Here is a 23,769-nt window from a genome sequence, read left to right as displayed (position 1 = left end):
GTAAGAACCTTTTTTCAGTTTTTGTTTCATTTCCGTCAAACGGGTATATCGTTGAAGTTCGCGCAAAAGAGATTACGTCATTTCGCTATTGACCAATAAAAAACAACGCCATTAGGTTTTGCGCAAAACATAACGTCATTTTAGCGACTTGTTTATGACCAGAAAGTAGCGCCATGAGTATTCATGTTTAAATTTGCATACGAAGTGGGTTCACCGGAAAATGAAAAACCGGTCACGTGAACAAATTATTCAATCAGAATGCAGCATTCATATGAATGTGACAGAAGTTGTAATTATATATGCATGATGGTCTACAGTTTCTAAAGATTCACCACTCATTGTATAATCATAACGTTCTTTGTTGGATGTGTTGAAGATATTCATTATTGCACATTTTTTCACATTGAATTCCATCTGCCATGACTTACTCCATTCTACAAGTTTATCTAGATCCGGTTGAAGTTTTTGTTGGTCGGTTGCAGATTAAATTACACGGTAGATTACACAGTCATTTGCGAATAGACGTACTGCAGAGGAAATGTCATCAGCAATATCATAATGTACAGTAAAAACACGCAGGGGCCGAGGACAGTCCCCTGGGGCACTCCTGATGTTACACTGGATGTTTCTGATTTGGAGTCCTGGAGCCGTATTCATCAATAAAAAACTCATACTTGGACTCAAACTCAGACTTTGACTCAGGCTTAGACTTACTAAAGACAGACTCAGGATTCGTATTCACGAACGCATTTGGAAATAGACTTCAATAAGATTGTGTTTTTTTAATGACGTCACGACTAAGCGAACTCTCTAGTAGGGAAAACGCGCCAAATAGTGTCAAAAACAGTAGCGGACATGTTTGCTATAACTTATTGAATGGAGTGTTTGGCAGTTGAAGACAGCGAAACGAAGCGCCAGCAGGTCCAGATTGGTCCGAGCCAGAGATTGTTTTTAATGCGCTGGTTCGGGACCGCTGGAACCTTCTATCCGCGAGTATAAGGGGATCGGAGCCGAAAAGATTTTGGTTATTCGAAGAAAAAAATGGGACGAGGTGGCGAGTAGAATATCAATGTAAGTTATATGTTATTATCGTATCTGCCTTATAGTTGTAATATTTTATTTAATAGCTTACTTTTGGATTTGCTACCGATGTCGTTTTTACTAGCGCCGAATAATGCACTATGTAAACAAGGGGCATAACCACTCAGCAAATTGTACTTACGGATTTCGGATGTGATTGTGGAATGTGTTTTAGTTTCAAACATTTGTTATGATTTATGGTACGGTTGCACGTTCTTTGTTTCCAAAATTTGCACAGGTGAATTGTTATTTAAGTATTAATAATGAATATTTGTGGTTTCACGGATAAGTTTACCATTTAAGGAGGTCTTAGTTTTCATCTCGTACCCTATTAGATTCGTACCCATGTGTGTTTTATTGGCCCATAGTTGGGTGCTGGAGGTTTCGGTAAATGACAAGTTCGGTAAATAGATTTATAGAGTAAAATCCGTGGAGGTTTCGGTAAATAGATTTTATAGAGGAGGTATACCTACAACGAGGTGTTAATGACACCTATTATCGGCTTACAAATTATTGGGGGCATTTATTTGCAAACTGTGGATTACTTTTGAGTTGAGTAATTAATGCTATGCCTAAGGTAAAGAATTAAGGGAAATGAATGAGCTACCTCTGAAAAACGAATTCTGTTAGGAAATTTTTGGTTAATTTTACGATTTAAATAACGCAATACTGTTGTTTGTTTTTTAAATTAAATCGACAGTTATGATGGCAAACATGAAATGTAATGTGTTTCATAAATACTGCTATACATCATACAATTGTTTTTATTAAACTCAGAAAATTTGGGGTCGCAAAAACTGGTGAACAGTGCCAGAAGAAGAACCAAAATTCCAAGGCTCGGCAGGGTTTTTTTTTACTAAGAAAGTGACGCCGATATTCGGCGTCTTCCCCTACCAGAATTTTTCCCCTCAAAATACAATTTCCCCACCAAAAATATCATTTTTCACCAAAATATAATATTTTCTCTCAAAGAAATGTTTATTTTTCCTTTGGGCATTCGACAATTATCCAATTTGCACCATGTACAACGATCTTTCTCTCTCTCCAGACGAACACAAAAAATCTGGGAATCCCAGTTATTCTAAATATAGCTCTTAAATAACGTTATGTAAACTGGGCAACTAATCGTAATAATCATGTGACTATTTAACTGGATACCGGTCTTGCGCGAGAAGGGTGTTTCGTCAATAAATTACCAGAAACCAGTCGAATTTTCATCCGGGCTATGTGCAAGCCAAGATATAAACGTGAAAACAGAAAAAAATGTCTCACAATTGGCGTTCTTACACAAACAAAATAAAACATTCGGACTCGGAAGATACTGAACGCATCGAGGCATTTTTTAAGAAAGAATCATCGAAAACCGTTATAACCCATCAGGATTCTGAGGTAATCAACATCGAACATTGTGAAAGTGAAAGTAGACAATCGGCAGCTGCTGCTCCTTTCCCTTCCAATACTGTAGCAGATCAAGATCGTCAACCCATTCATCATGAAATTGAAATCACAAAATTGACATCGTCCCCCGGCCCCAGTACAGAAATATAGTTGAAAACATTTCCCATAATTAGATCTACACCTGCAACTTAATTAAGGACTTTGACTTTAATACGTGTTAAATGTGTTTTAGAACAAAAAGGACGGAGACAAGCCTCTTTTGATGAGTTATAGACATTGAAATGAACAGTTTTTATTTTTTCCCCTAATATGTCTCTTTCGCACTCTTTTTTCCCCTTTCACCCAGCGTCCAGCGTCTTCCCCTTTCTCTAAAAAAAACCCCTGCTCGGTGTAAGTTAATTACTTTTTTTGTTATGATTTCATTTAATTAATTTTGTTGAAAAACTATAATCAATTGCAATTAGTTTGTTTCAATATTACTACATGTCGAACCTAATATGTGTTTTGTATGTGATATAATCACAATGACTACTTACTTATATTGTTAAAATTTGTAAAAAAGCTTATGAGCATTTTCATTGGTTAATGTATGTTTTATGATACTGTATTATTTTGCTGAAATGGTGCTAGAATATATACAGCTACGTCACGCATTGAAAACAATTTTCAGTTTTTTTCGTTAAATTTAACTTAATAATAATTGTCTAAATGCGTAATTGAATTAGTGTTATAAAAAAGATCTGACACTTGTCAATTCATATGATTATTGATTAAACTCATCAAGGAAATATGTAGGTAAGCTCACCAAAGGTTTAAGGGGTTTAATGCATGTGCATAAAGTATTTCCCAGATTAGCCTGTGGAGTCCACACAGGCTAATCAGAAACAACACTTTCAGCTTTTATGATATTTTTCATTTCAAGAAAGTCTCTTCTTTGCAAAAATCAAGTTTAGGCGGAAAGTGTTGTTATGCCCCCCTTCGAAGAAGAGGGGGTATATTGCTTTGCTCATGTTGGTAGGTCGGTCGGTCCGTCCGTCCACCAGGTGGTTGTCAGACGATGACTCAAGAACGCTTGGGCCTAGGATCATGAAACTTCATAGGTACATTGATCATGACTTGCAGATGACCCCTATTGATTTTGAGGTCACTAGGTCAAAGGTCAAGGTCAGGGTGACCCGAAATAGTAAAATGGTTTCCGGATGATAACTCAAGAACGCATACGCCTAGGATCATGAAACTTCATAGGTAGATAGATCATGACTCTCAGATGACCCCTATTAATTTTGAGGTCACTAGGTCAAAGGTCAAGGTCACGGTGACCCGAAATAGTAAAATGGTTTCCGGATGATAACTCAAGAACGCATACGCCTAGGATCATGAAACTTCATAGGTAGATTGATCATGACTCGCAGATGACCCCTATTGATTTTGAGGTCACTATGTCAAAGGTCGAGGTCATGGTGATCCGAAATAGTAAAATGGTTTCCGGATGATAACTCAAGAACGCATACGCCTAGGATCATGAAACTCCATGGTTAGATAGATCATGACTCGCAGATGACCCTATTGATTTTGAGGTCACTAGGTCAAAGGTCATGGTCACGGTGACCCAAAATAGTTAAATGTTTTTTTGATGATAACTCAATAACGCATACGCCTAGGATCATGAAACTTCATAGGAAGATTGATCATGACTCGCAGATGACCCCTATTGATTTTGAGGTCACTAGGTCAAAGGTCAAGGTCACGGTGACCCGAAATGGTATAATGATTTTCGGATGATAACTCAAGAACGCATATTCCTAGGATCATGAAACTTCATAGGTAGATTGATCATGACTCGCAGATGACCCCTGAAGATTTTGAGGTCATTAGGTCAAAGGTCAACGTCACGGTGACCCGAAATAGTAAAATGGTTTTCGGATGATAACTCAAGAACGCATACGCCTAGGATCATGAAACTTCATGGGAAGATTGATCATGACTTGCAAATGAGCCCTATTGATTTTGAGGTCACTAGGTCAAAGGTCAAGGTCACGGTGACCCGAAATAGTTAAATGGTTTCTGGATGATAACTCGAGAACCCTTACGCCTAGGATCATGAAACTTCATAGGTACATTGATCATGACTCGCAGTTGGCCGATATTGATTTTCAGGTCACTAGGTCAAAGGTCAAGGTCACGGTGACCCGAAACAGTAAAATTGTTTCCGGATGATACTCAAGAACGCTTTTGCCTAGGATCATGACACTTCATAGGTACATTGATCATGACTCCCAGATGACCCCTATTGATTTTCAGGTCATTAGGTCAAAGATCAAGGTCACAGTGACAAAAAACGTATTCACACAATGGCTGCCACTACAGCGGACAGCATGGGGGGCATGCATGTTTTACAAACAGCCCTTGTTTATAAATGTCTTCATTTTGGATGAGACCATTTTCGAAAAGTCTAATTTTGCTTGTGTTTGCTTTGTATTTTCAGTTACTTGCAGCCTCCATTACCTAGCAGCCACAAGTTCAAATATGACCTTGACATTGATCAAACTGTCCTTGACCTTTTCCTGCCTGCCGGAACATTTAATGGTATGCAACTTTGTCTGATAAAAGAAAAAAAAAGCTGTTCGTGGAAGATATTGAAGATGGGCATGAAAGCATCTGAGAAATGTTTTTATAAATGTATATACCAATCAAAAGGTACTAAAAACTGTGAGTTGTTTCAATAAATAAGTTTGTGTTTACTGATGCCAGTTCATTATCACCTTATTCCATTTCTTGCAATTTCATAATCACCTTATCCCTGTTGATAATATTCTATTATAGCCTTTTCTTGCTTTGTGCCATTTCTATTATTATCATTTTTTTACCAGGTTTTCCGAAGGAAAAAAATGGTTATTAGATTGTTAATCAGGTTTTCCGCAGGAAAAAACTGGTTATTATAGATTGGCGAATGTCTGCGGGCTGGTGGGCTGGCGGGCTGGCGGAACAAGCTTGCCATAACTTTGTCGTTCATTGTGAGATATTAAAATCATTTGGCACATTTGTTCACCATCATTAGACGGTGTGTCGCGCGTAAGAATTACGTCGATATCTTCAAGGTCAAGGTCCCACTTTGAGTTCAAAGGTCAAAGATGGCCATAAATGAGCTTGTCGGGGCCATAACTATGACATTCATTGTGAGATTTTAAAATCATATGGCACATTTGTTCACCATCATTGGACGGTGTGTCACGCGAAAGAATTACATCAATATCTCCAAGGTCAAGGTCGCCACGACTAAAAATAGATCGATTTTAAAACAAGGGGGGTAACTTTGATCAATAACAATGCACATTTTGAGTCGGTCTCCCTTTATCAGATTTTTTTTTCAAATTGAAAACCTGGTTTTGTGAAAATTTTGTCCCTTGTTGTTATTTTAGCACAAATGTTCATTTTGTAGACATATGTTAATCTTCATCTCTACTGCATTGCTAAATAAACTCGCACACACAATTGATCTTATTGTTACAGTGATTGTAACTGCTTGGATGACTTCCCCTTTAAGTAAACTGTTCCAAACTGTGTACTTTAACTATCATTTGTTCTTTATGTTGTATCGATGTATACCTGGAATAAATAAAGTATTCTGTTCTATTACAGAGACTGGCATGTATTACATTGGCATTGTTGACTCGGCATTCAACGCAGGACGAATACGTCCAGGGGAGGTCACTCACTACAACTACACGTTACAATTGTGGTGGGGCCAGTGCCTGTATTGGCATGTTGCCAAGGAGATGTGGCTGCCTGACGGCTGTTCCATTACTCCCATGTCAACAATTGCTGTGACCAGATGCAGCTGTAACCACTTGACTGCATATGGTGGAACAGTTGAACTCATACCAAATAAATTGTCATTTGCAGACATAGAGGGATTCTTTAGGTATTGTTTTTTAACTCTTTCAGTGCTGGAACCGAATTTTGAAGGCCTTTGCAAACAGTTTGGAAACAGATGAGACACCACAGAACGTGGCGTCTCATTAGGATCCAAACTGTTTGATATTCTGATAGTATTCTTTGAAAAAACAAATCAAAGAAAATGCTAATTTTAGAAATTCAGCAGACGGCATTTTAGCAGACGACAAATTTCCCAGCATGCAAAGGGTTATATATACAAATTTGAGTGATGATTATTTTGGTAGGACACTAATTTGTGCATTAAGATGTATGAGTTTAAGACATCCAAAAGTTGTTATGCAAGAGCTGTTAACAAACATTGAAAGAGATTATTTGGAGGTTCCTATCTGCCATGACAATTTTGGATTAGAAAATTTAAAAAACACAATTTTAATTTACATCATGAAAGTTTTGGTAAGAATCCCATTTAAATTTTCGATTTCAATAATATATTTTTTGTTGAATTCCTGTTGAGCAATGTTATTGGATTAGGAAATCAGGAAAACAAGCATGTAGATATACATACAACCAAAGCTAAAATACAAGTACAATGGCATCATGTTGATTTTAAAAGGTTCTTTTCTAGACCCAACGAGAACCCAGTGACATTAAGCCTGCTGTGCGTGGTGATCACCGTATACTGCATCCTTCTAAACTACTGTCGTCAGACGGATCGCCATGACAACCAGAAGGGGGGCATCGTGTATCTGCTTGACAACACGCCAATGGACCAACAGAAGTATGAGATCACCATGGAAACAGGCTGCTGGAGACATGCTGGAACCACGTCAAAGGTTGTTTACACTTTCCTGCTCTGAGGTAAAGTTAAAATGGCTACATGCAACCAGCATATAACTAAAACAGCCTGCGCGTTAACCCAGTCTGTTCAGATTTTATGCTGTTTGCTACTCGTCAGTATCTAAGGGTTGGAAATCAAGGCTTCAAAACTTGAATCCAGTAAGAAAGGTCTTAAATTTACTTTGATTTTTTAAGGAACTTCAAACAAGTCAAAGTGAGTATATGAGTGGTACGACTTGATATGATTTGTACCTTTGTAACATTTTGATACTTTGAACTTTCTTTTCCTGACCCTCTCTTTCACCATGAAGAAATGCTCGTTTTGCTGACAATACAAGGCGTATTTTTTTTAATTTAAAGTAAGTATGAACAGAGATTTCAAAAGCTTTTGAAAACAATGAGTCAAATGATCCCGTTACTGAAATTTTAAGGGCTTAAATTAAATTTTAAGGGGTAAAAATACTGAAGTCTAGATAATTTGTTCCTGGATAGTTAAAGTTGTTGATTGCTCTGCAACTGTTTATTTGTATAACTTGCTAGCTTAAGATTAACTAAAAAAAACAACATTATGCTTAATATAAAATACATTTTATGTTATTTTCATGGTGACATTTGCATCAAAATTATGCAAGGTTAATAATTTGTAGGAGTCAAGAGTAACACATTGCAAAATGCTTGCATCAAAAAGAAGGATTCTGCTTCAATTACAATCCCTGATTTTTGTTTTATTGCATCTCACCAAAAAAAATGTTGTTTTAATCTCATAACTTTGAAATTTATTTTGTAAACAAAAACTGTGTAGAAGAAACCAAATTTTCCATTGAAAGCATTGTTATTGGTATGTGAAGGCCTTAAAAGTAAGTATCAATGAAACAAATTTATCAGCCAAATAGATACCTGTTTATCATTTTCATTTTGTCCGAAAAACGGAAGATTGTCGTTGGAAGAAAATTAGTGTTGCATTTAAGATAACTAAAGTGGCGAAGTAATTTATTATTTCGGGAACGGTTATTCCAGATAAGTCTTATTCTGCATGGAGAGGAAGGCATGTCTGAAACAAGGGAGCTAATCAGCGAGGATGATCGTCCCATGTTCGAGAGAAACTCACGAGACAAGTTCATACTTACGTAAGCTATGTGTCGTAATTAGGATAAGAATTTCACAAAGATATTTTTCATACTTGCATAAGTTATTTGCCTTAATGAGAATTACTGTACATATTCACATAAGTTATGTGCCTAAATGAAGATAATTGTTCATACTCCTAATTTTAAAAGAATTTTTCCTCAAGAAAATGCTTACTTTGTTTAAGTAACAATTATTTCCTTATCCATCTTCACTGATACAATAATCAGCTACATGTTTTGCCCTTCAGGCTTATTTGCAGTTATAGATAAGCCGTGCTTTGTATAAAGGGGGGTTTAATACATTTACGCTTAGTGTCGTCCCTGATTGGCCTGTGCAGTCCTCACAGGCCAACCAGGGACAACATTCTCTGCCTAAACTGGAATTTTTGCTATGAAGAGACTGTCTTTAAACAGAAAATATCATAAAAGCGGAAAGTGTTGTCCCCGATTAGCCTGTGCAGACTGCACTGGCTAATCTGGGACGACACTGCGCACATACATTAAACCCCTTTTTCACAGAGCATTGCCCAAATAAGCAATTTTCAATCTTAACAATGCAACATGATAATATCTGTTCAATCCTGTTCACAGGTTACCAGACAGTATTGGCAAGATTTGGAAAGTACAGATTTGGCATAACAACTTTGGTCCTTCACCCAGCTGGTACCTCTCCAGGGTGATTGTCCGTGACTTGAATACCGGTATGTAAAACCTGGGCCATATTCACCAAGGGTGATTGTCCATGACTTGAATACCAGTATGTAAAGCTTCGGCCATATTCACCAACGCATTCTTAAACTAAAAACAAAGTATACACTTCAAACCAAGAAAAATATGTCCAGCTTTTGAATATGTACAGGCTAACAATGGTTATGTCATTAACAAAATGTTCTACATGATGAATGAAGTATTGAGAGGGGTTGAATGCCAAGTATAACTCAAAGTTAAAGAAGTTATTAAATTTTCCAATTTAAATAGTATGCTTTATTCTTAGGCTTAAAAAAAGACTTAGTTTGTATATATGGGCTGTAAGTTTCTATACTGATGAATTTTTTGGCCCTTTTAATTCTTTCATTACATTTGAATAGCATTGGAAAAGCATATGTTTTAGATCAAGTTTTAACTTTGCTGTTTTGTTAAGTTATTGGGCTGTCACCATGACTGTAGGTGAAGGACAGAAATTTTCATGAGGGGCGTTTCTTGCATTTGGTAAAAGTAAGCTTAGAACACGCCCCATGGGTGCAAAAAGGTACCATGTGACATTGAAATTAGAAGTCACATTGTAGCTTTTTCCACCAAAGAGACAAACAGTATTTTGTTCCCCTGCGCTTTGTTAGGCCATCAGAAAAAACTTGTTCCTGTCATTTTCATAGCCTACAATTAATCTTTGTCAAGGCTATGTCACCCTGTGTTTCTTTTGGATGTAAACTTTGTTGACATTTGCTCCTTTTCAATCACATATATCTCAAGATAAGCAGACCTTTATTCTTGGTGAAATTGAATTTTGTTTGATACTCGGTAATTTTGTCGAAATCCCAGACCTAACTTCAAGCATTGTTCAATTACAAAAAATTCTTTACATCATAAAACATATGATAGGAATCCTGTGTCATAAGTACCTGTTCTTACAGCACTTATGGCGTACCATTGTGTTTCCTTGGTAACCAGTAACTTTTAATCAAGATTTAATTGTGTAGGATTGGTTTTCTAAGGTTACAAGTACCTATTCCTTTAGCTTTAAGTGGGGACTGTTGTGTTTCCTAGGTAACTTGTAAGTGTTCCTTAACTAAAGGTGTGAACTGTTGTGGTTCCTAGGTGCAGGACATGTTCCTTAAGCTCAAAGTGTGTACTAGTGTGTTTCTAAGGTAATCAGTACATCTTCCTTAAACTCAAAGTGTGTACTTTTGTGTTTCTAAGGTCGTCAGTACATGTTCCTTAAGCTCAAAGTGTACCATAATGTTTTACTGGTAGCAATTTCCTTTGCTTTAAGCTCTCTTTTTGTGCTGTTTTGCTTTCTAGGTAACCAGTACCGGTTCTTCAAGTGTGAACTGTAATGTTTCGTACATAACCGGTACATGCTTCTTCAGTTCCAAGTGTGTACTGTAGTGTTTGCCTGGTAACCAGTACATGTTCCTTAACCTCTGAGTGTTTCCTGTTGTGTTTAATAGGTAACCAGTACCTATTCCGTAAGCTCTAAGTGTTTAATGTTCTTTCCTGGGTGACAGGTATGTGGTTTCTAAGCTCTTAGTGTGTGCTATTTTGTTTTATTTGTTGTTTATGAAGTAAACTTGTTCCTTGAGCTCAAAGTTATAACCATTGTGTATCCTAGGTAACCAGTTTATGTTCATTAAGCTCTTAAGTGTGAACTGTTGTGTTTCCTAGGCAACAAGTTCCTGTACCTTGAGCTCTGATTGTGTAAATTAAATGTTGTTTTTCCTAGGTTACATGTACCTGTTTTAAGCTCTTGGTGTGTAATGTTGTGTTTCCTAGGTTAATTGTACCCATTCTGTAAGTTCTAAGTGTGAACAGTTGTGTTTCCTAGGCAACCTGTACTTGTTCCTGTGTGAGAAATGGCTGGCGGTAGAGGAACAGGACGGCAAGGTGGAGAGGGAATTCATGGCACTCGATGGTACTCTAGACTTCAATAAGGTGAGGGCTTGGTTTGTTTTTTGCTGTGTTTACACGTTATTCATTCACATAACTGTGATTAGAAAGTCTACTAAATATTTTAAAGGTTAAGCTTCTATGAGAACTTGGTTGGTTGGTTTTTATTGTGCAAACATGCCATTTTAAAGAACTGCAGTTCTTCAGTCAGTGGTTGGGGGGGGGAATAACCATAGCAATTATTTAATAACCAATCCCCACACAGGTTGTGGCTGGCCTTGTATTGAAGGTCCTGAAACACAGATTGATAGCCATGTGCTTCGAATACCGAGCTATAACTGACTGGTATAGTAATAAAGGTGATGAGTACACAGTCACATGAGAGCCAACAACAGAGGATGTGCATCAAGTAATGTGCATTCTGATGCAGATGTCATGGGTGCAGATGTCATTAAAGGATAATTATAGCGTTTATTGCATTTGAATATGTGAGAAATAGGTTTGAGATTGCCTTTGATGATTTTAATCGGACATCCGTGTATTTGACTGGTTTGATGTAGCCTTGATGGATGCTGTAAATAACATTTAAAGCTTATTGTGTGACATTTGAGAATGTTTTCATTATATTTAGATGCTATTTATGGATATAATCCATATTTAATGTTGCTGGATAGGAATCTAGATACAGAAATATTAAATACTGTGATCAGATTTTATTGCTGACTTTTAAGGCAGACGTTTTCTGTGAAGTGACATGTAAAGATAAATCTATTATATCTTTTTTCATAATGTTTAAGACACTGCCGTAATCACTGAACAAAGTAAATGTTTTTAAAAACTGGTTTAAAAGAAATTTAAGTTATTGATACGTCATGTAGTTCAGGGCTATAGCAGGAAATAAACGAATCTCCTTTAATAAAAACATTTTTTTACTGCATAAGCAGCAAAGAGAAAAAAAATGTTTGATGTTTGAAAGTCAAACCCATTGTGGATTTAATTGAATGACCTATGACTTGCTGCAGCAGACTCACGGTTTAAAATGCTCTCAAATCATCATTCATGCATTTCCAGGCGTACATGACAAAAGTGGTGGAGTATATGGCAGACTTCCACATCTGGTTGTCATTGGTTACGTGCCCGCCCTACAGTGGTTTCATGCGGTGTGAACGGCTCACAGTGTGCCTCACCATGCTGCTCGCCTACATGTGCCTGAATGCCATGTGGTACCGGTCCACTGTCACTGAGGTGGGCGATTTACGTGTGAAGATTTCTTATATGAGGAGCGCTCTGAGAAAACGGGGCTTAACGCATTAGCATGCAGTGTCTTCCCAGATTAGCATGTGCAGTCCACACAGGCTAATCAGGGACGAATTTTTCTGCTTAAAATAGATTTTCTTTAACAAACAATACCATTAAAGCGGAAAGTGTCGTCCCTGATTAGCCTGTGCAGACTGCACAGGCTAATCTTGGATGACACTTTACGCACATGCATTTTGCCCAGTTTTCGCTGAACAAGACACATATATAAATAGCTTTTAGAGACTGAAAACGTATCAATTGTGAAACCAATATCACTATAGTTGTACACAAATTTTTCTGCGTCAGTTTAACAACAAAATCAAATGCACAACCAACGTTAGCATCCCAGGGTTTATACTAATGATAATTAAATAAAAACAAATTTAGGATCAAACAAAAATGTGAACGATATACAAAATACAATGTTAGTGTAATTGGGTACTTGAATGTATCAAACGAATAAGTTAAGAAAGGTTAACATAAAGACAAATGCTTACTAAATGTATTTATCCTACAATATTTTTTTTTTTCAATTTATTATTATGTCCCCCACCACTATAGTGTGGGACATATTGTTTTTGCCCTGTCTGTTGGTCTGTTTGTGCCAACTTTAACATTTTGCAATAACTTTTGCTATATTGAAGATAGCAACTTCATATTTGGCATGCATGTGTATCTCATGGAGCTGCACATGTTGAGTGGTAAAAGGTCAAGGTCATCCTTCAAGGTCAAAGATCAAAAAAACTAAATCAAAGCGGCGCAGAAAGGGACATAGTGTTTCTGAGAAACACATTTCTTGTTTGCTAATACAATCCAAATTGTTGTCTTTAATCGTTATAAACTATAGCAAAAACAGATTAAACTAAATGAAACTAACCTTGGGTAGTAATATTTAAATTGTTTGTGATTTATCTTTCCCGTTTAGGCCACTTTAAATTGTCATTAAGAATTCCCCTCAAAAGTAATCAGCATTTTTTAATGTTACTTACTCAAATAGAACATAACAGGTTTTGTTCAAACTTAAATGTGTGTTTCACCAAAGCAAAATACCATGAACAAACATGGCTGCCATTTAAAACTTCAAAAATGTGTCATCTCGATATCAAGCATGATCATATGCAGCATTTATCCCCTACCATATTGTTAATTTTAGTTTATTAACAACTTTTAAAACCTCTCTTTTAACACCAAAAAGTCAAACATCTACTGGCTCTTGGTCTACTCACTGAAGTCTTGTTTTAACCAGCTTTATTTTCTTCAAGTTTTGTTTGCTTCCTTGATGAGTTGAAATTCTGCATCACCTAAAAGATACATTTGTTCATTGCCCGCCATCTTTTCCATTTTAAAGCAATTTGTGTAAGCAGGCAATTCTTTGTGGATAGACATTATTTTATCAACTAAAGAAAGAATAACTTATTCATCAAAGAAATTACCCTTAATATACAAAATCAATTTCCATTAAAAAAAACCAGAACAGTTCACTGACCATCTGTCAATTGTTCAACAAAAAATCGCTTTTACATTTTAAAGAAGTTGAAAATGCAGTTTATCCGTTTCATTTTAGCCATTTATTCCAACACTGTTATTCAAATTTAATATAAAAATCCATCCTTAACACATAATATTTTTTTTTGAATTCTGTTTAAAGAATTTAAAAGACAGCAGTAGTGGATTGATTACGTACAGCTTTATTTTTATATGATACATTGATTTGAAATGTAAACATTCAATTAATGTACATATCCAAATTAAACGAAAAGTGAAAGGCCAAAAAAAGTTTTCTATGTTCATGAAGTAGCAGTGAAAATGCTGGTATACATGTCAAGCACAAGTTTACATGACACTTAGGGTTTCTTTGTATTAATCCTTTCCCACTCAGAAGCGAAGTGAAAATGGCTTTGTTCAAACAGCATAAAACCAGAACAGCCTGTGAGTAACTCTCAGCCTGTTCGAGTTTTATGCTGTTTGCTGCTCATTAGTATCTGGAGATGAAGCCTTTAATATTTGAATCTAGTATGAAAGGTCTTCAATAAAATTAAATTTCTAAGGGACTGCAAATTCGTAAAAATACTTATCTAAGTGGTAAAGAGTTAAATACATATCTAAGTGGTAAAGGGTTAAATACATATCTAAGTGGTAAAGGGTTAAATACATATGTAAATGGTAAAGGATTAAATACGTATCTAAGTGGTAAAGGGTTAAATAATTCTTCTGTCGGATGAATGACATTTGTGTTGTGTTTCAGCACCATGGAGAGTTTGGGCTGCTGGACGTATCCTGGCAGAGTGTGACAGTGGGCGCCATCTGCTGCGCGGTGGTAATCCCCCTCGGTCGCATGCTCGAGTTTCTCTTCAGGCGCAGCAAGGTGAAATGTGGGCTTATGGCAATGTGAAATGTGGGCTTAATTAATGGCACTGTGAAACAGTTTTCTGCAGGAAGAACTTTTTTTTACAAAAGATTAAACAAGAAATGTATAGAATTTATCAAAAGCGGTTTGATGTTATGCAATTTTAGTTAAAAGATGTTTTTGTATTAATTATTCCTTTTGGGTTAACAATCAGGGTGGGGGGGGGGGGAGGTTGTACCAGTACATCAACAAGGTTGCACACAAAAATTACGAATAAATACTGGTAGCAGATATCAATAGGATATTCGAATTTGTAACTATGGATACAATATATTCATCATTGTACATTTACTTACAGCCCAAGCATGCCTCCAACGTTCCCGCCAAAGACGCTGTGACCGACTGGGAACCAGACTACCCAAGTGGGAAACCGAATGAGGCTGAGAGCGAGGCTTCCTCAGAGCAGGTGCTTCCAGTTATGACGTACTCGCTGTTCGACCAGTCCATCCTCAACTGGCCCAACATACAGACCTGGGCACAGAAACAGGTAATGTGGACATGTTATTGTCAAGGTGTTTTTGATTTTATCTAGTTTATTGGGAAAAGGTTTCATTCCCAAGTTAAATCTCTTTCAAATCTTACAATTTCTTTTTAGCTCACCTGAGCGATAGCTCGAGGTGAGCTATTGTGATCACTCAGCGTCCGGCGTCCGGCCGTCCGTCCGTCCGTATACAAATTTGTAAACATCTTCTTTTACTAAACCATTGAGCCAATTTCAACTAAATTTCATGTGGAGCATCCCTAGGTCATGGGACAAAAGAATTGTTAAAAAAAATTTGATCACATAACCAAGATGGCCGCCATGACCATATATGGTAAAAACCTTAAAAAATCTTCTTGTCAGAAACCGCTCATCAGATTTTCAAAAAATTTCACAGGGATGACCTTTGAGGGCTCCCCTGAAAAAGTTGTTCAAAGAAATTTGATTCGTCAAAAAACATGGCCGCAGGAGCTCGTTGAACTTTGCATGTTTATTCGTTTTTGCCTATTTTGTGAAAACTTTCAAAAATCTTCCACATTTTTTGTCCGATCCTTTCCAAATTTGCACAGTGTCTTAATATCAATGAGGACACAAACCCTACAAAAAATGAGCATTATTGGTCCATGAAGTACAGAATTACCTCCCCTTGAATTGAGAAAATGGTGTTTATGCAATAAAGTCCAAATTTTTCATCCAATTCTTTCCAAACTTGTAAGGATTTAGCATGGTTCAAACAAGGGAAACAACTACGGTTTATGCATGTTCTTTTTATTACAGATTTGCCTCCCTTTAATTCATTCAAAATCTCATTTTACAGCAGAGATTCCAAATCTGACCTGTAAATGAGCCCCATATTTACTGCTGGTGCTATGTTGCCTTTTCCCATTTGATCATTCTTAAGTATTGGTCTTGTAATGCTGCTACTGCTACTGCTACTGCTACTGCTACTACTACTACTACTACTACTACTACTACTACTACTACTACTACTACTACTACTACTACTACTACCACTACTACTTCTACTACTACTACCACTACTACTACTACTACTACTACTACTACTACTACTACTACTACTACTACTAGTACAACTACTACTAGTACTATTACCACCACCACCACCACCACCACCACCACCATCACGTCTACTATTACTACTTCTACTACTACTAGCACTACTACTACTACTTTTACCACTACTACTACTACTACTACTACTACTACTACTACCACTACTACTACTACTACTACTACTACTACTACTTCTACTACTACTTCTACTACTACTACTACTACTACTTCTACTACTACTACTACTACTACTACTACTACTACTACTACTACTACAACTACTATTACTACTACTACTACTACTACTACTACTACTACTACTACTACTACTACTACTACTACTACTACTACTACTACTACTACACCACACCACCACCACCACCACCATTCACAGTGACAATAAACGTATTCACACAATGGCTGCTACTACAACTTATAGCCCATATAGGGGGGCATGCATGTTTTACAAACAGCCCTTGTTTCTATGGGATTTTAACCACAACTGTTCATGTTTATCTCCGACACATATTTTTAGGTCACCTGTCATGAAGTGACACAGTGAGCTTATGTGATCGTGTGATGTCCGGCGTCCGTTGTGCGTGCCTGCGTGTGTCCGTGCGTCCGTCCGTCAACAATTTGTTTGTGTAGACAGTAGAGGTCACAGTTTGCATCCAATCTTGATGAAATTTGGTCAAAATGTTTATCTTGATGAAATCCGGTTTGGGATTGTATTTGGGTCATCTGGGGTCAAAAACAAGGTCACTAGGTCAAATAATAGAACAACCTTCTGTAGACAATAGAGGTCACAGTTTTCATCCAATCTTTATGAAATTTGGTCAGAATGTTTATCTTGATGAAATCTGGGTTGGGATTTTATTTGGGTCATCTGGGGTCAAAAACTAGGTCACTAGGTCAAATAATAGAAAAACCTTGTGTAGACATTAGAGATCACAGTTTTCATCCAACCTTTATGAAATTTGGTCAGAATTCTTGATGAAATCTGGGTGGGATTGTATTTGGGTCATCTGGGGTAAAAATCTAGGTCAAATAAATAGAAAAACCTTGTGTTGACAATAGAGGTCACAGTTTTCATCCAATATTTATGAACTGTGGTCAGAATGTTTATCTTGATGAAATCTGGATTGGGATTGTATTTGGGTCATCTAGAGTCAGGAACTAGGTCACTAGGTCAAATCATAGAAAAACATTGTGTAGACAATAGAGGTCATAGTTTTCATCTGATCTTAATGAGTCAGGTGAGCGATTCAGGGCCATCATGGCCCTCTTGTTTATCTTCTGTTCTAGGGACCAAATAAAGTTGTCTTTTCCTAACAATTGTTTTTTTAATCATACAGTTTTTAGCTCCACTGGCCAAAGGCCAGCGGGGCATATGTCATGGTCCTGTGTCCGTCGTGTGTGCGTCCGTGCGTTAACTTTTTTTTAAACATCTTCTTGTCCTAAACTACTCGTCCAAATCTGATGAAATTTCTCAGGAATGTTCCTGTGGTGAATCTCTTTCAAATTTGTTCAAATTATGCTCCTGGGGTCAAATTTGACCCTGCCCCGGGGGGTCAAAAAATTGAAAATTTGCTTATATAAGGCCTATTTTGTGCAAACTTTATAAATCTTCTTGTCCATAACCATTAGGCCTAGGGCTACCAAATTTGGTATGTATTGACATCTTATAGTCCTCTACCAAGTTTGTTCAAATTATGCCCCTGGGGTCAAATTTGACCCTGCCCCGGGGGGTTAAAAAATTGAAAATTTGCTTAAATAAGGCCTATTTTGTGCAAACTTTAAAAATCTTCTTGTCCATAACCATTGGGCCTAGGGCTACCAAATTTGCTATGTAGTGACATCTTATTGTCCTCTACCAAGTTTGTTCAAATTATGCCCCTGGGGTTAAATTTTACCCTGCCCCGGGGGGTCAAAACATTGAAAATTTGCTTATATAAGGCCTATTTGTGCAAACTTTAAAAATCTTCTTGTCCATAACCGTATGGCATAGGGCTACAAAATTTGGTATGTAGTGACATCTTATTGTCCTCTACCAAGTTTGTTAAAATTATGCCCCTGGGGTCAAATTTGACCCTGCCCCGGGGGGGTTAAAAAATTGAAAATTTGCTTATATAAGGCCTATTTTGTGCAAGCTTTAAAAATCTTCTTGTCCATAACCATTGGGCCTAGGGCTACCAAATTTGCTATGTAGTGACATCTTATAGTCCTCTACCAAGTTTGTTCAAATTATGCCCCTGGTGTCAAATTTGACCCTGCCCCAGGGGCTTAAAAAAATTGAAAATTTCCTTATATAAGGCCTATTTTGTACAAACTTTAAAAATCTTTTTGTCCATAACTGTATGGCATAGGGCTACCAAATTTGGTATGTAATGACATCTTATAGTCCTCTACCAAGTTTGTTCAAATTAAGCCCCTGGGATCAAATTTGACCGTTCCCCCAGGGGTCACAAAATTGAACATACGCTTATATTGGGCCCATTTTGTGCAAACTATAAAAATCTTGTCCATAACCATTGGGCCTATTTCTACCAAATTCGGTAGGTAGTGACATCTAATAGTTCTCTACTTAGTTTGTTCAAATTATGCCCCTAGGAACAAATTTGACCTTGCCCCAGGGGTCACAAAAATGAACATATGCTTAAATAAGGCCTATTTTGTGAAAACTTAAAAAATCTTCTTGTTCTTAATTATAGAGCCTAGGGCTACTAAATTTGGTATGTAGTGATATCTAATAGTCCTCTACCAAATTTGTTCAAATTATTCCCCTGGGCTCAAATTTGACCCGGCCCCGGGGGTCACAAAACTGAACATATGACGTTTACCAGTGGAGATTACTGCGGCCGTTTGGCTGTGACCAACAACAACATCAACATCTTGTAAACATAAGATAAAACCCTGTCATTTAGTGCCATTTTAGGTCAGATGGTGACTGCTTACAAAGGCATTGAAGTAAGAACATGTGTTATGAATGTTTTTCTTATAAACTGAAAAAAGTCGGGTTTTATTTAAATATGTCGAAAGTGACCATATATCCGGATGAAAATATTTGGATGACATGTTAATTTCATGTCTTTTTTGTAGTGTTAAAACCAGTTTAATAATATATTATTGATTTTAAAAACACAACTTCCATGAACATAATTATTTCAAGGAAAGTCAATATATGATACTGCACGGTAAACTCAAACTTTGTATCCAAGAGAAGGTGTTGAAATTAATGAAGTGCAATGTTCTTAACTATCGTATATGCTGCTTTTTAATAACTAATGATTCATTGTTCCATTTGTGAATAGTGACTGATCATGAATTGTTGAAATGATTGTCAATTGCTCAACAATCCATATATATTTCTGACCATTTTATAATTTTCTTAATACAAGTTATGAATTGATCTTAGAAGTCAATGTATTACTTAATTAAATACATTTATAAATATAAAGAAATAATCTTTAGATTATCATAATATTCTCAGGCCTGTTGGTCTTAGGGATGTGTGGGTTGATGAGCAATTTCTCCTTTTATCACAATTATTTCTACCCTATCTGATCATTTCCTTCATATTCCATTTTAATTCAATTGACGTCTGCAACCTCTTTCAAATTGGGAAAGTCCAAAATGTGTTGTTTGGTAAAGGGTAAAGGCATTTTGATTCCTATGGGTCTTGTGAATCTGTTTCAAATCAAATGCGTAGATTTGATCTTCAGCATCTAAAAATATGTGAAATAGAAAGAACGACAATATCTTTTGGAGAGATAAATGTACCTACATTATAAGCAAAGGACCTGTGCAACAATTCCCGGGCTTTTTTGTCTGTTTAGTTAACACAGTAGTAACTTTTTCCATATATAAAAATGCTCACCCTTCCAACTTTATGCGCCCAGTGGGACGAGGGATAGAAAGAGAAAGTCACATGCTTGAGTACATTTCAAACCCATGCGCATTACACGTTTTTTTCGCAAAGAAAAAACAGTGGAGCGATACAGGGCCATCATTGCCCTCTTGTTTTAGGGACCTAACACCATAAAAGTAGAAAGTGTCTTACACTTGACGCACATGCATTAAGTATTTGTCTAAAACATGGCTTACATACATTCTGTTGTAGTGGATGAAGCGCCAGCAGACGGGCAGGTCAGTGCAGGAAGGAGGGGTGAGCGGGGGCAGTGAGGGGTCGGGTCACAGTCACCCTGGTAACCACATCCTGGCCCCTGCAGTCACCATGGTAACCACAATCCTTGGCCCTGGCAGTCACCATGGTAACCACATTATGGGCCCTGGCAACAGTCACCATGGCAACAACATCCTGGGCCCTGGCATAACCAGTGCACCCAGTGGATCTGGCTACATTGAACTGTCAAGGTAAATACATTGTGAAGAGTGTTGGCTTTCATCTCGGTAAAAAATGTGTCAAGCGTTTAAACTTGAAGACGTTGAATCTAGTTTTTTGCTAGTGTTATGACAGATAGTTGTTAATGCTCAACCCATCAAAAGCTTAAATGGAAATCCTGTTAGCATTGTTCATTCTGGCCATTTGGAAGACTCCCTTGCGGCAAATAAATAAAGTTTTCAGTTTCCTCATTTGTGTTAAGTTTTCAGTTTCCTCATAATTATGTGTTAACAATGTTCTATGAAAGTTGCAATGAAGCAATAGTATGATTTTCTAGCTTTCAGTTAGTTTACAATATTTAGTATTATATTATAACATTCACAGTTGGTAAAAATGCAAGCAAGAATCGTTAAACACATGGACAAGTCGGTAATCCGGTTATTTAAACGCAAACAAATTAAGCAGAGTAGATAGAGTTTCATGATTCAGTCTGTTCACATGAACTGGTTAATACACCAATCCATCAGCCAAAATGATTAACTGTCTGTATGCCATGCAGATTCCAGTGCAATCAGCTGTATATTACATGTTCCTTTTTTCTCAACTTGCAGATTCGGAGCTGGGACCAAGCCTCTAGTGGATTTGAGGGACTGCCACTTCCTGTTGCAGCAGAAGACGTCTGCTGACAGTACGCACACCACTGCAGCGCCCTCTATTAACGAGAGCTTGCGCGTACACAAGCCCCAGTCACTGCCCGACAGTCTTGGGCTACTCTTTACTAAGCAGCTCTCCGAGGGAGGGAGTGCCAAGACTATCAAGGCACCGTCCATATCTAGCAACGGGAGTAACAAGTCCGTAAGTTGATAATGTATTATTACTTGCACATGAACGTCCAGTTAGTTGATAATGTATTATGACTTGCACATGAATGTCTAGTTAGTTGATAATGTATTATGACTTGCATATGAATGCCCAGTTAGTTGATAATGTATTATGACTTGCATATGAATGCCCAGTTAGTTGATAATTTATTATGACTTGCACATGAATGTCCAGTTAGTTGATAATGTATTATGACTTGCATATGAATGCCCAGTTAGTTGATAATGTATTATGACTTTCACATAAACGTCCAGTTAGTTGATAATGTATTATTACTTGCATATGAACGTCCATAGTTGATAATGTATTATGACTTTCACAGAAACATCCAGTTAGTTGATAATGTATTATGACTTGCACAGAAACATCCAGTTAGTTGATAATGTATTATGACTTGCACAGAAACATCCAGTTAGTTGATAATGTGTTATGACTTGCACAGAAACATCCAGTAAGTTGATAATTTACTATGATGTATGCCTCACAAACAAAGATCACATGTAAATTTTAACCAACATACAAACATTGAGACCATGCAATGAAATGTGTTGCCATGGAGAAATTACACTCCAGAATCATAATCTTGAGAGATATCATGTTAACAAATGCTATTCATGTAATAACCCAATTCTTAATTATATTTATATACATTCTGCAGTAAACATAATTTGATGAGAACATTTCACGATTTTATTGGACTTTTTCCACAAAAAATTATACAGTTCGAAAGTTAGGATGAGACAATCACTTAAATTAAGGGCATCAAGTAAACAATATTCATAAAATTATACTCTTATAATGAATAATTTATGCGTTGCCCTTTTCAGTGCTACAAGATCGTAGGAAGGGTAGACTATTCAGTGAGCTGTACCTACCGTTCTGGTGTCGCTACATCGCCTGGTCGCTGTGTGCAGGGGTGTGTGTTGGGGGTGCCACTGTTACAGTCATGTATGGATACACGTAAGTAGGCTGGCAGACACTCTTAACTCTTTTAGTGCTGGAACCGAATTTTGAAAACCTTTGCAAACAGTTTGGATCCAGATGAGATGCCACAGAACGTGGCGTCTCATCAGGATCTAAACTGTTTGCTATTCTTATAGTATTCTTTGAAAAAAAATGAAGAAAATGCTAATTTTAGAAATTCAGCAGACGACATTTTAGCAGACGACAAATTTACCAGCATGCAAAGGGTTGAAGTGAAATTCTGTTGAGTTTCGCAGCTTTGCTTTCAGATAAAAAAACCCCACATAACTTTTCAGCGCAGGGTCAATACATATCAACCTTGATCTTTTGTTGAAGCATTGTATCTGGTTTACATTGGAAAATCAAATGTAGTTGTAGTAAAAACACTTTAGAATGACTAGCATTTTTTTTGTCACAAATCATGATAAATTTCATTCTTCAGAATGGTATTAGTATATAAATTGTAAATATTATTAATACTTATTATTTCATTATTAAAAAAAAAATGTGTGTTGTTGCTCATGGGTCATGTAAAAATTGGTGTGAATATTCATGTACATGTTTTTCAGATTTGGTACAGCAGCAAAGAGTACACTATGGTTACAGTCACTATACTTCAGTATGATGATCTGTGTCTTCATTGCTAACCCTGTGCTGGTAGGTATTCATTGGAACCATATTGGAAAGCTCAGACTTGAACAGCAGTAGATACTTTGTTGATCGTCCCTTTAACATGCCTTTTCAACATATATTGTGTATGATTGGGTAAATTGTGTATTGATTTATTTTCAAGGCTTTGATTAAGTTTTATTAGCTCAGCTGTTTTCGGAGAAAACCCGAGGTATTATCATAGTCAGCTCATTTTGTGTGTCGCGTCGTGTCCATCGTCGGGTTGTCCGCGTCGTGCTTAACCTTAACATTTTGTCAAGGTTTGAACATTGGCTCTAAAATCAAAGTGCTTCAACCTACAACTTTGAGACTTCATATGTAGCTGCACCTTGATGTGTTCTACATGCCACACCCATGTTTGGGTCACTAGGTCAAAGGTCAAGGTCACTGTGACCTTCAAAAAAAAAAAATCTGTCAAGCTTTAATTTATTCAAAACTGCACCCGCAGCCGAGCGTGGCACCGGGCCGTTATGCGGTGCTCTTGTTAAGTAAACTTAATGTTAATTTCAGCTTTAAAAAGTCTGTAGTAAAGTTCATTTAAATGATGCAACATGTTTTACTGAATAGTGCTTTTTGTGGGAAAACTTACTTTACTACTTGAAGTTTGGGAAATATTTACAGAAAAAAAAAACGATTACATTACAGATCATGATCACGGTGGTGCATGCAGCCCTGGTGTACAAGCATGACCCGATGTCTGCGGATTGTC

The 23,769-nt window shown here is 37.0% G+C and overlaps 1 protein-coding gene across 1 annotated transcript; it reads left to right on the top strand.

The window, feature by feature from the left end:
• Positions 1-708: 708 nt before the first annotated feature.
• On the top strand, positions 709-22,392 carry LOC127854694 (polycystic kidney disease 1-related protein-like). Its single transcript, XM_052389752.1, has 13 exons — positions 709-1,318; positions 4,964-5,064; positions 6,118-6,400; positions 7,001-7,208; positions 8,230-8,339; positions 8,931-9,040; positions 10,882-10,988; positions 12,015-12,188; positions 14,488-14,607; positions 14,948-15,136; positions 20,325-20,578; positions 21,158-21,390; positions 22,256-22,392. The coding sequence occupies exons 1-13, from the start codon at positions 1,278-1,280 to the stop codon at positions 22,390-22,392; spliced, it is 2,067 nt and encodes a 688-aa protein (XP_052245712.1). The 5' UTR covers positions 709-1,277.
• Positions 22,393-23,769: the final 1,377 nt, after the last annotated feature.

The sequence above is a fragment of the Dreissena polymorpha genome, chromosome 13 (assembly GCF_020536995.1).
Source record: "Dreissena polymorpha isolate Duluth1 chromosome 13, UMN_Dpol_1.0, whole genome shotgun sequence".
In the NCBI taxonomy this organism is placed as follows: domain Eukaryota; kingdom Metazoa; phylum Mollusca; class Bivalvia; order Myida; family Dreissenidae; genus Dreissena; species Dreissena polymorpha.
This window is presented reverse-complemented; position numbering and strand designations above follow the sequence as displayed.

Excerpts from the sequence above, each read along its gene's own strand:
- LOC127854694 (XM_052389752.1), top strand. The coding sequence starts at position 1,278 with ATGGTACGGTTGCACGTTCTTTGTTTCCAAAATTTGCACAG. Across the intron at positions 5,065-6,117 it reads GCCTGCCGGAACATTTAATG|AGACTGGCATGTATTACATT; the intron begins GTATGCAACTTT and ends GTTCTATTACAG. Across the intron at positions 6,401-7,000 it reads GACATAGAGGGATTCTTTAG|ACCCAACGAGAACCCAGTGA; the intron begins GTATTGTTTTTT and ends GTTCTTTTCTAG.